Source organism: Phyllobates terribilis, unplaced genomic scaffold (assembly GCF_046119375.1).
Source record: "Phyllobates terribilis strain yellow unplaced genomic scaffold, ASM4611937v1 Scaffold_12__6_contigs__length_324123572, whole genome shotgun sequence".
Classification (NCBI taxonomy): domain Eukaryota; kingdom Metazoa; phylum Chordata; class Amphibia; order Anura; family Dendrobatidae; genus Phyllobates; species Phyllobates terribilis.
This window is the reverse complement of record NW_027362772.1, coordinates 276,449,139-276,461,726: the sequence shown is the minus strand read 5'-3', so window position 1 is coordinate 276,461,726 and position 12,588 is coordinate 276,449,139. Positions and strand designations below refer to the sequence as shown.

General features: G+C 42.9%; 1 protein-coding gene across 1 annotated transcript in view; it reads right to left on the bottom strand.

Moving 5' to 3' along the window:
- Positions 1–286: 286 nt before the first annotated feature.
- HTR3B (5-hydroxytryptamine receptor 3B) overlaps positions 287–12,588 on the bottom strand; it is a 32,887-nt gene continuing 20,585 nt past the window's right edge. Inside the window, exons 9-12 of the mRNA XM_073655436.1 lie at positions 11,560–11,717; positions 2,137–2,347; positions 1,738–1,938; positions 287–552 (exon numbers count right to left, since the gene is read on the bottom strand). Coding sequence (XP_073511537.1) covers positions 287–552; positions 1,738–1,938; positions 2,137–2,347; positions 11,560–11,717 — 836 coding nt within the window. The remainder of the gene's footprint in view (positions 553–1,737; positions 1,939–2,136; positions 2,348–11,559; positions 11,718–12,588) is intronic.

Genomic DNA, 12,588 nt, shown 5'->3' with positions numbered 1-12,588 from the left:
ACCTTGAGACTAAAGGATCGAGAATGTTGAATCCACCTGTCTTCTTCCATCCGTGAAATGTTTGGGAATGCTTATATACATCACATGGTTGGCCAATCCTGCCGAAATCAGCAGATTTGCATCTAATATATACTGTATATATAAATATTAATTCAGGATCAATACAAGATAAGTAATTCAGTGTATTCACTGTATTCACAGAGTTACTCAACTTAATAGGGATGAATTTGGTATGGTGTTTATAGGTAATATGGTTACAACGCCAGCACAGACAATGTTAGTGGGTTCATGAACGTACAGTGTATGAACTCCATGCCCACCATAAAAATGTAAGAGTAGCCGCATAGGCCGTGAAGAGCAGCAGATAGGCTCTAAACATAACACTGTCTAATTTATAGCACAGATTCAGCCATTGGCTGTGCCAGGTTTCGTCTGACTCCATCTCCTGCACATAGGAACGGATCGAGGTGACCTCTTGTAAGATCTGCTCCATCAATGGATCATCTGGTATTGCATCGTTCTGAAACATTTCGTCCACACCACAGAGGCTCTCTAGAATACAAAATAAATAGGTTGTCCTATCAATCAATATTAGGACATAAGGACATCATAAAGGGGCTTCTCCCTTTGGAGGACTCGGTAAGGCCATGTATGAAGTGGTTGTTGATTGATTTGAATGAGTGTTGCATCATAATACATTTCTATAGGGAACATACATGGCCTTCGGCAGCTTTCATAGATGGTCTGATACCAAGTTTTAAAGTTATGACATATCCATGGCATAGATGATAAGTCACTGATTTCTGGGGGTTTCACTGGTGGGACCCTCACTTATCCCAAGAATGAGACGCGACAGAGCTCCATCTGATTGGAGTAGCAGTTGAGCGTGCACACCTCTGCACCATTTATCCTCTACGGAATACTCAGCAATCTCTGGCAGTCCAATAGACAATGAATAGTAATGGCATGCATACTCAACCACCACTTCATTTAGTTGGGATTCTGCAAAACCTACCCTCAGGATTGATGAGGGTCCTAGCACACAGACCCCCAGTGATCAGAAAGTTAATTACACATAAATGGAAGACATCTGAATCTGCTGATATCAAAGGGACCGGCCACCATCTGATGTATATGGGTGTCTCCCAACTCTCCTCCGACAGATCGGGTAAAGGATGGATTGTGCCATTGGATTCCTTTTTTTTTCAGGGCCCAGTGACAAAGAAGTTGGCAGTGGCTATTTTTTCTCTCCTTGTTGAAAGCACAAGAACATTGGCCAAACTGATGTTCATCCAACAGTTATCTAATGTATGACCAGCTCTAAAGTAATCAGGTTAATTCCAAGGGAAGCTAGCTTTTTAAGGAAGTTTCATGGTGAACAACTTCTTACAACATCTCCTGGCATGTTGAAGGGAACTGATTAAAAACTGTAATCCAGTCAAGTTCTCCGGGAATCCATCCAATTAATTATATATTCTAATTAGTGATTATTAGTCAGTGTGTAGTATACAGTTACTCCTCTCCACTTCATTGAGAACACAACCTCTTTATCTACTTCAATGCCATCATACGATATGCCATCTTTTTGAAAGGATTACCCAACTAGAAGACCCTTCTTCAGTGCAGTTTTAGGTGGTCACCTCTTAGAGACAAACCCTCACCAATAACATTTATAATATCAGATATTAATGACATCACATAATCAATTTTGTGTTAGTCGAAAACACAATAATCTACCTGCGGTTTCATTGGTGGAACCCAAAGAGTTATCTTCGGTGTTGTCATCGTATTGACCCTGTCTTCTCCTGGTCAACATTGGACATTGAGATATCAGAAGAGCGCCAGGTGCATCTTTGTCAATGTGAAGAAACTTTATCACCACAATGGATTTGCCAAGGCTCAAAACCATGAGGGCCATGCATACAAGAAAGAAAACCCCTATTGAAAAATAGATATCTTTTTACACATTTCTCCATTCAGTAGTTCTCCAACTTAGGGTTTTTTTCCAACTATGGAAGTTCCAGTTTATTCATGACTCTTGGCTTTAAAACAAGAGCAGAGAATAGAAGTAGGAGCTACAATTGTTGGAAATTAGAGATGTTTACAATGTCATTACTTGTGATTTGATGGACTCACCAATTAATGGGATACTTAAGGTGGTAGCTGGCAGTTCATCAGCCATGTTGACTCTGAAGACCGTGTATCCAACAAGAATGCTGGTTTTGAACATGATCCGAGTCCCACTATCAGGGGGCAGGTAAAAGCTCATGAGGTCCACGATCATAAGAAGGATGCTTGGAACAAGAATGCCTACGATGTAGAGTAGCGGGCGGCGGCGGATAACAAGCTGGAAAACAACATAAATCAGATGTTGATAAATTAACCCACGGTTGAACATTTCATAGAAGCAGCCAAAGCGGCTGGGATGGTGCCCTATAAAAGTGGTCACTCAGCTCCACTTCTTCCTCACAAGTGGCTAATTTGTGTCTACATATGGCTTCAACCACAATTGACAAACTACTATTCTCTCTTCTGAAGAAAAGGAAAAAGTACTGTCCCAGGATATAAAGGGTATAAGGGTGAAAATCTCTGACAACTTGGCCCTTTTTTTAGGGAGTCTGTATTTTTTATATGGTCAGGTCCAGGGTCTGTATTGGTGTGTGATAAAGGGGGTCATATGTACTAGCTGTGAGTCAAGTTCCTTAGGTTAGGATGTGTCCCATTAAAATTGCTGGGTCTCAGAAAAATTAAATCTTACTCACAGCCCCCATGGCATCACGGCTGGTATCTGTAGACACAATGTCAATGGTGTCACTCCCCACCCAATGCAGAAGTGTGTGGCACCAGAATGAACTTTGAAGTTGCCCCTACACCTTCAAAAATTATCAGTCGAGAGCAGCATTCGGTGGACAGCTATTTCTCCCGACTTCCAACCTCTTAAGCCTCCCATACACACTAGATGACTGTCGGCTGAACAATGCTTCTGCCGCCATCTCGGCTAATTCCTCATTCACAGGAGCGCTGTTTTGGCCAAGCACTCCTATGTTCTGTATGAGAAAGAGACATGTAGGCTGATGGCTTATCTCCGGGAAAACAAAGCACTCGGCAGTCCAAAATAGGACTTGCCCGATTGACATCTTCCCGATAATCAGTTGGCCGGTGCCCTCATACACATTAGAGTGTCGGCCAAACCCCTCAATATCGGCGGGTTCAGCTGAAATTAGTAAAATGTTTCTTGGGGCCATTACTTTCCTGGAGAAAAAAAGGATTGAGCACTGTCCATAAAGATTAGTAGGTCTGACGATCTTTCCAAAATCTGCAGGCCTGGATGACTTTCTTCTAGTGTGCATGCGGTCTTTAGTAAGTGACTCTTGAGATGTCCCTTCTCAAAAAGTTGGCAAGAATGATTTACATGAAGGCGACGGAACAGATGATATTGTATTTGTCAAAATATATAGGCAATACATAATACATAGGATTAATGAATTTTTAAATAGAAAGGGACATTTGAGTAAAGATTAAGAAATCTAACAAAACCCCAAATCAATTTATTGCGTTACGAGAGGAAAATTAAATGTTGGCTATTATCTGCCATTACACTAGCATTAAAAAAGAACTCCAACAGGGAGCCATAAAGTCCCCTGCCGCTCCGCTTCCCTGGCCCTCTTCCAAAACGAATTTTAATTGAAAGAAAAAAAAATAAAACAAAAACATCCATCTCGCTGCTTTGGCGGCTGCGGTCACGGAGAGCTGGTGGGGAATATTAATTTATGTCATCGGTTCTTCCCTCTTAATCAGTACCAGCAAAAAAAAAACTTTTAAAAGTTTTCATTCCAGGAGACCAAAAATGGTCTGGTTCAACATAACATTAAAAGGACATCTAAGGTGTACACGGTAGAGATAAAGATAGACATGCACACTCAGCTCGGCCGAGCAGACATGTGTTCTCAATGGAGAGTCCGACATTTCTGGTGGTGATTTGTGACCATGGAGAAGAAAAGGATTGAGTGTTGATAGTCTCTCCTCTTACATCATCGTTTGGTAGAGAGTTGGGAGGACCCCATACACATTAGATGGTTGGCCGGTTTCTACCAAAATCAACAAGTTCAGACAACTAGCTTTAATGTGTATTTGGCCTATATGGATATTTTTCCTGTACTTCCTCTTAGTTGTTCCATGAAAGAACATTACAGCCACCCTCAGCCCAGTCAGAAATGGCCGATAACCGGTGCCAAATGTGCACTGAAAATGTAGATAAGACAGATTTCATTTTAGATAATTCCAAGTAACCCCGAAACTTTCCCATAAGCTCAGTCTCCTCGCAAATTGCATAATTCTAAACTTACTTTTAAAGTGATCTGCTCCCAGCCTCATAACTACATACGTGGCTGACCTATACAGCATCCAGCCCCATCGCCCCAACAGTGTATTTGTGTATTTCTTCCTCCTGAATCTCCCCCATCACCTGTGAGTGATATTATTGAGAAGTGGAAGGAATCGCAGTAACTCAGCCACGAAGTGGAGACCCTGTAACATTACAGAGCGGGGGGCCGAGTGCTGAGGAGCAGAGGGCAGAAAAGTCACCATCACTCTGCTGACCCCATAACTGCAGAGTCCAGACCTCCTCTGGTATCAGCACAAACACTGCGCCCCCGCCAGGAGCTTCATGGCCGAGCAGCTGTATGCAGCCTTACATCACCAAGCACAGTGCCGAGCGTCGGATGGAGCGGTATAAAGCCTCCACCACTGGACTCTGGAGGAGACGTGTTCTGTGCAGTGATGGATCGCACTTCTCTATCTGCGTCTGATGGAGGAGTCTGGGTTTGGTGATTCCTGGAGGACGTTAAACCCTGACTGCATTGTGCCCACTGTACAGATGGTGGAGGAGATTTCTATGGGCTTGTTATCAGGGGTCAGCATTGGGCCATTAGTTCCAGTGAAAGTAAATATTAATGCTTCAGCACAAGACATTGTGGACAATTGTAGCTTCAGCTTTGTGGGAACAGTTTGGGGTTCGCCCTTTTCTGTCCCCAATGACTGTGCCCAGTGCACAAGCTCCATACAGACATGGTAAGGGAGTTTGATAGAACATGAACCCACAGCTGGACTGAAGATTATGAGCCCGGCGTCCCCCCCAACATCAGGGTCTGACCTCACAAATGCTCTTCTGGTTGAAGGAGCATAAGTCCCCCCAAAAATCTCCATAATCTTGTAGAAATCCTTCCCATAAGAGTGGGAGCCGTTATAGCTGCAGAGGAGCGACTCCATATTAATGTCTATGGATGTAGGATGGGAGGTCAGAAAAGCTCCTGGGTCCTGGGTGGGGAAGGTGGGGGGGCACATGCTTTTCTCCATATAGCGTACAATATATTGAAAATAGGGGAAAAGTCTAAAAAAATTCCACATTTTATCTTTTTCGAAACTATTAGCTATACAGAGTGGGAAAAAAACTGTACCTTTAAAGGAGGGTTTTCTGTACACACTATTGTTTTGAAATCCCATTGATGATAATGAAAGGAATAAATCTAATTGGGAATTTGTACATGATGAGCACACAGAAGATGAAATAGAGGCCCTACGGTGTTCGCCTAATTGCTCTGCTGCTCGTCTAACCTTCTGCTGGTTCATTTGATAAGGTTCTCTTTATGATGCTATGAATTTCGGCAGCGCTCATTTATTCCACACATAATTCTCCCCCCCTCCTCTTTATTTCACCCTCTGCTCATTTGTGAGCCATTGTCGCAATGATAATGATTTTGCCATTAAAGCTGAAATCACTGCTGCATGAGAGAGCTATGTCCCACGCCGGCCATTCATCTCCCCGCGTTTCTCTGTGGTTATCTTGTCCTGCCAGGGTCGTTGTTAGTTCTGGACAAGCCAAAGCAGAGGGGAAAAAAAAGGAGTGTCAGCTCGGAGTTATCGTGAAAGGCTGGGGCACCAGGGTTAATTATAACGTAACGGAGAAAATGTATTAATGCCCTTGGCGCTCATGGAGGAGGACTATTGTGCAAGTTTTGGAGACGGAGTATGGCCATGTTCATGGCAAGACCCAGCGTCCTATGTGCCATATTGTGTTCTGCTCATCTGCGTGGGATGTAGAGTGAAGTTCCAGAAAAACACATTTGGGCGTCAATGAAAATTACTGCTGAGCCCATGGTTAATTCATTGTAAGTGCACTGACCAGATGGATTCACTCTCCGCACATATGTGCTGCAGGCGGCCATAGACGATGCTGGGGTACTTAAAATAAGGGCAGCCTTATGATGCTGTATTGATTTTTAAAGGGGCTCTCCAGGACTTAGCATAGGTTATCAGTATCAAATCGGTAGGGATCCAACACAAGGGACCCCCACTACTCAGCTGATGCCTCACTGACACCCTGGGCACCCACTGCCCAGCTGATAATTGTCCAAAGGACCCTCACTGTTCAGCTGATGCCTATCCGACACCCAGGACCCCCACTTTTTAGCTGATGCCTGTCCGACAACCGGGACCCCCACTGTTCAGCTGATGTCTATCTGACACCCTGGACCCCCACTGTTTAGTTGATGCCTGTCCAGCACCCAGGACCCCCATTGTTCAGCTAATGACTGTCCGACACCTAAGACTCCCACTGTTCAGCAGATGCCTGTCTGACACCCAGGATCCCCACTGTTTAGTTTATGCCTGTCCAGGACCCAGGACCCCCACTGTTCAGCTGATGTCTGTCCGACACCCAGGACCCCCACTGTTCAACTGATGTCTGTCCGACACCCAGGACCCCCACTGTTTAGTTGATGCCTGTCCAGCACCCAGGACCCCCACTGTTCAGCTGATGTCTGTCCGACACCCAGGACCCCCACTGTTTAGTTGATGCCTGTCCATCACCCAGGGCCCCCACTGTTCAGCTAATGACTGTCCGACACCTAGAACCCTATTTCTTTACTAATGCTTCTCCTACACCCAGGCCCCCCATTGCTCAGCTGATGATTGTCTGACATCCAGAACCCCCACTGCTGATCTGATGATGTTCCGACACCCGAGACCCCCACTGTTCAGCTAATGACTGTCTGACACCCAGGACCCTATTTCTCAGCTAATGCTTGTCTGACACCCAGGACCCCCATTGCTCACCTCCTGTTTTGTCCAAGATAAGGGACCCCCCACCTCAGCTGATGTCTGTCCGACACCTGTGAGTCCAACTGCTCAACTAATGACAGTCCAACACCTAGGACACCATTGCTCATGTAATTCTTATCTAACACCCAGGACCCCCACTGGTCAGCTGACACCTGGAATCCCCACTGTTCAACACCCAGTATACCATTGCTGAGCTGAAGCTTGTCTGAAACCCAGGACCCTCAGTATTTAGCTGAATGGCTCTCCGTTATCTGGGACCACCACTGTTCATCTGACGACATTCCAACTCCTGGGACCCCACTGCTCAGTTGATGCCTGTCCGACATATGGGACCCTCACTGCTCAACTAATGACTGTCCAACACCAAGGACACCCACTGTTCATCTGATGATTATCCAACACATGGGACTCCACTTCTCAATTGATGCCTGTCCCAACATCTTGGACCCCCACTGATCAACTATTGACTGTCCAACACCCAGAAACCCCACTACTCACCTGATGATTGTCTAAAACGTGGGACCCTCCCTGCTCAGCTGATGCCTGTCTAACACCTGAGACCCCCACTGTTCAGGTGATGCCTGGAGCCAATAGAAGTTCACAGTATATGGAGCCAGAACAGCACAGCTCAATACACCATGTAGTGGTTGTTCTCAAGTACTACAGCTCAGCTCCTATTGAAGAGGATGTGATCTGAGCCGCAGTACCGAGAACGGCCACTACACTGTCTGGAGCTTGGGAGTTGTGGAGTGGCAGTTCCAGGTACTAGCAGTAACTAAGCTCACCCCATATACGGCTGACGATAGCTGTTTTATACAGCTGGCATTTGCTTCTTACAGATGCGATCAGAGCTATCTTCTATTACTCCTGTTTAACCATTTAAATGCTGCTATGAATCTCTGACAGCAGCATTTAAATGGCAAAAATGTTGGGTGCCTGTGTTGCAATGTCAGCTGGGCGTTCCCATTACCTATATCCTGATACTCCTATGAAGCCCAACTTCAACATATTTGCCATTGTCGGGCTGTAAAAGTCCAGTCTGTTAAAATATCAAATTATTTACACCAAATGTTTAAAGGTGATAATTGCAGTTTATCAGTTGGCGAACATCCCCCCAAAAATGTAATAAAAAGCGATCAAAACATTGTACGTACCCCAAAAGGGTATCAATAAAAACGACACCTCGGTGGGCATAAAACTAGACCAGTCCTTACACAGCTCTATCGATAACTAAATAAAAAAGCGTGAAGTCTTAGAAAATGGCGACACAAACCTAATTTGTTTCTGCAAAGTTCCGAATTTTTTTTAATCACTAAACTTTAAAGAAAAAACTTCATAAGTTTTGGTATTGCTGTAATCGTACTGACCGGGAAAATTATGTTTTTGGGCCATTTTACTGCATACTGAACCACAAGACCAAAAAATCCCGAAAAAGGACAATGTCAAAATTGCACATTTTCCCCCATTTCATCGCACTTCAGTACATTATATAGTAAAGGGAATGGTGTAATTCACATTTTTTCCCAATAAAAAACAAACCTTGGACAGTTAAGTTGATGGAAAAATAAAAAAAACTAAGACTCTTGGAAGAAGAGGAGGAAAAAACGAACATATGGCGATGGAAAAATTCAGACGTTATGGCTCTTAAAGGAAGGAAAGGGAAAAATGAAATTGCAAAAATGAAAATTGAGGGGTTAAAAAACGCAATGTGAAGAGGACCTAACATTGCCATGTAGAGAAACATAAAATGCTTCTGCTAGAAGAATCCGTACCGTACGGTCAGGCGTCTCTGTCTCCCAGACCTCTCGCTCCGCCATGAAGCCGCGTATTTCCGTGCAATCCCTCTGACAGGTAATGGTGTGTGGCCTAATAGCTGATTCTTGCATTACTTGATGTGCAGCTGTGGACGCCATACAACACTTGCTAGCCTGTTTTGCAGTAATGAGGCTATATGGCTCATATGCAAATTAACGAGCTGTAGAATTTCAGCTTAGAGAAAGACGACATCTATTTGTAATTCAGAGCTGAACCACCAATTCTGGTCCTACAGAAAGTAGATAATAATGGCCTCTATTTGTTTTCATGGTTAATACAGTCTATGGATCGTGAAGTGCTTGGATTACCAAGACTAGGAGTTTCCTGTCTAGTGCAAATCCTAATATTCTCTGTCGTCTAGATACATTTACCAAAAACATATGTAATTCATCTATTCATAACATCAAAAGGAATACTTAAAATTTCCATGACTACTTCTAACTATGCGTTTCATATATAAAAACACTCTACGTGTGACATTTCTATATGTGAAGAGCGCCAAGTCGGTGAAAAGAGACTTATAGGCCATGCCATGCTGCTCAAGTATTGCATGGCTTATAAGTCTCATTGCATTGACTTGGCACTCTCCACAAGTAGAAACCTTACCCCTGAGACTCCCTCTCAAAAGCTTCTCATGCAGCCAAATCAGTTCTCCTACTTTGCACTGACGAGGGGCAAATACCCCTAAACATGTGTCTGAAAATGGAGTGTCTGGATTGGCTCCTTATCCTAAGGACTCATTCAGTCAACAGTTTTTCTCGTATTACTTCTGTCCATGGTTTTTACGGATATCACTTGTACGTATGCTAGCCTATGGGGCTGTTCAATCTGAGATGGGCATTGGGTCATAAGGAAAATCTAATCTCATACAGCATCGGGTCATGAAACAAACCTGAGATGGGCACTGGGCATAAGACTAATCTGGGATGTGCATTGGATCATGAAACTAATCTGAGATGGGCATTGGGTCATATGACTAATGTGAGATGGTCATTGGGTCAAAAGACTAATCTGAGATCAGCATTGGGTCATAAAACTAATCTGAGATGGGCATTTGGTCAAAAAAACTAATCTGAGATCATCATTGGGTTATAAAACAAAGATGAGATGGACACTGGGTCATGAAACAAACCTGTAATGGGCGCTGGGTCATAAGACTAATCTGAGATGGGCATTAGGTTATATGACTAATGTGAGATGGGCATTGGGTCATAACAGTAATCTGAGATTGACATTGGTTCATAAAACTAATCTGAGATCAGCATTTTGTTATACAACTAATCTGAGATGTTTATTGGGTCATGAAACTAATCTAAGATAGTGATTGGGTGATAAAATTAATGTGAAATGGACATTGGGTCATGAAACAAACCTGAGATGGGCACTGGGTCATAAAAGTAATCTGAGATGGGCATTGGGACATAAAACTAATGAGACATGGGTATTGAGTCATACGACTAATGTGAGATAGGTATTGGGTCATATAACTAATTTGAGATGGGCATTGGCTCGTAAGACTAATCTGAGATGGGCATTGGGTCATAAAACTAATCTGAGATGGGCATTGGGTCATAAGAAATATCTAATCTGATACATCATTGGGTCATAAAGCAAACCTAAGATGGGCATTGGATCATATGACCAATTTGAGATGGGCATTTAATAATGAGACAAATCAGAAATGGTCATTTGGTCATGTGATCAACCTGAGATAGGCATTGGGGACATAAGACAAATCTGAGGTGGCATTGTGTCATGAAACAAAATTTAAATAGGCAATGGGATTCAGACAATCCTGAGGTAGGCAATGGGTCATAAAATCAATTTGAGATGTGCACTGGGATATGAGACAAGATGAGCATTAAGTCATCAAAAAGACTCAAGATGGACACTGGGTCATGGGACAAATTTGAGATAGGCTTTGGGATATGAGACAAACTAGATGGACACTGAGTCATAAACAAAGACTGAGATGGAGATCCATGGACTCTATAGAAGCTATAGGGGCAGGCTCGTTTAAATACTAGTTCTTGGGACTGGTAATGGTAATGCAATAGTAATTTTCATAGTGTTAGATTTTAGTATAATTTAAGCAACGTTCGAGAATATTATCATTTATAAATGGATCTGTCACCAGATTTCACATTGCCAACTGCATACATTAGATAGATCTCCTAGTCCTGATAAGGTTGGTGTACTTACTGTGAAAATCCATATCAAAATGGATGTACAATCATTTTTGAAACTTTGGCTCCATCAAGAGCGAAAGACATCAAGAGTCCAATTTATTTGTGAGCTAAACCCAGTCTTCGCCCACCCAGCCTGACTGACAAGCTCCTCCCTGCTGATTGGTGGGCGGAGCTTGAACACACTTTTATGATGTTTCATTCACTTGCTAAACTTTGAAAAATGATTATACAGCCATTCTGACATGGATTTACAAACTAAGATCATTAGCTTCATCGGGTCTAAGAGATCTATTTAATAATGTATGAAGCTTGTATTGTGAAATAGGTGGGCAGGTCCCCTTTAAGCATGAGGATAACTTTTTTCTTAGTATTTGTATTAGATTTCTATAAAAAATAGATGATTATGTTGCTTAAAAGATGAAAATCTTTGACATACATTAAACTGGACCTGAGCGAAGCTTCCGCCATGGGTATGCAAGATCTCGTAGTTGGAGGGAACAGACAGGAGTTCCCACTCCCCATCATTTAGGAATATGCTCTTGTCATTGCTGATTTCCTCGTAGCTCCTCCAGATGGAAAGATTGAGATCATTCACTAAAACAAGAGGAAACTGATATGTTGTACAGGCTCATGCTATAAAAAATAGCAAATTTTGTTGGTGCAAATTTAGTTGATTTCTTGAAAGATATTTTGGGATTTTGCTGTTATGAAATCTGATGCCCTGGTTATGGAATATACCTTTTTTTCCCCCAGAGATCATTATATGGCCTATAAGACTCCCTATGCCAGCAGGCGGTCCCTACAAGAATAAACATTACCCCCTAAACCCACATCACATATTTCTACCCCAGCTAACCATTACCCTGCTTTGCACTTACAAGGGTAAGGACCCCGCAACAGCTGTCTACAGATGGAGTGAATGGATTTGATGCAAATCCAATTTCTGTCAAATTTTTAGGAATTCCTCTAACAATTTGAGTTTCACTTTGCACAAATTGCCGATAATTTTCACATTGCTAAAGAATGCACCAGCCACAGAAGGCTCACATGATCTTAGGCGTGTTTCCCCATAATACTTTATAGCTATCACATCACAAGTTATAGCACAGGCAATCAGGAGGGACTATCGTAGCCTGTAGAAAAGCTGAGGCAGGGAATGCAGCAGCCATTATACGGTGAATCCGTATAGTGAGAGGATGTCACAGATCATAGCTTAGCCAGAGATTGGGTTAGAAAGCCATGAAATACTGAAGAAACTGTACAGATAGTGTGTGACAGCACAACAGTGAGAAAAATTAGTGTGTGTGAAAAAGAGAATAATGTCATATACGTCTTTTCAAGGGAATGGAAGTAGAGATTGGGTTGATCGAAACATCTCACCCAAAAATGGATGGACATCAACTGGCGGAAATGATCAAGGAGCTGTCCACAATGAGGTGAAGAAAATGATGAAGCTTTCATTGTG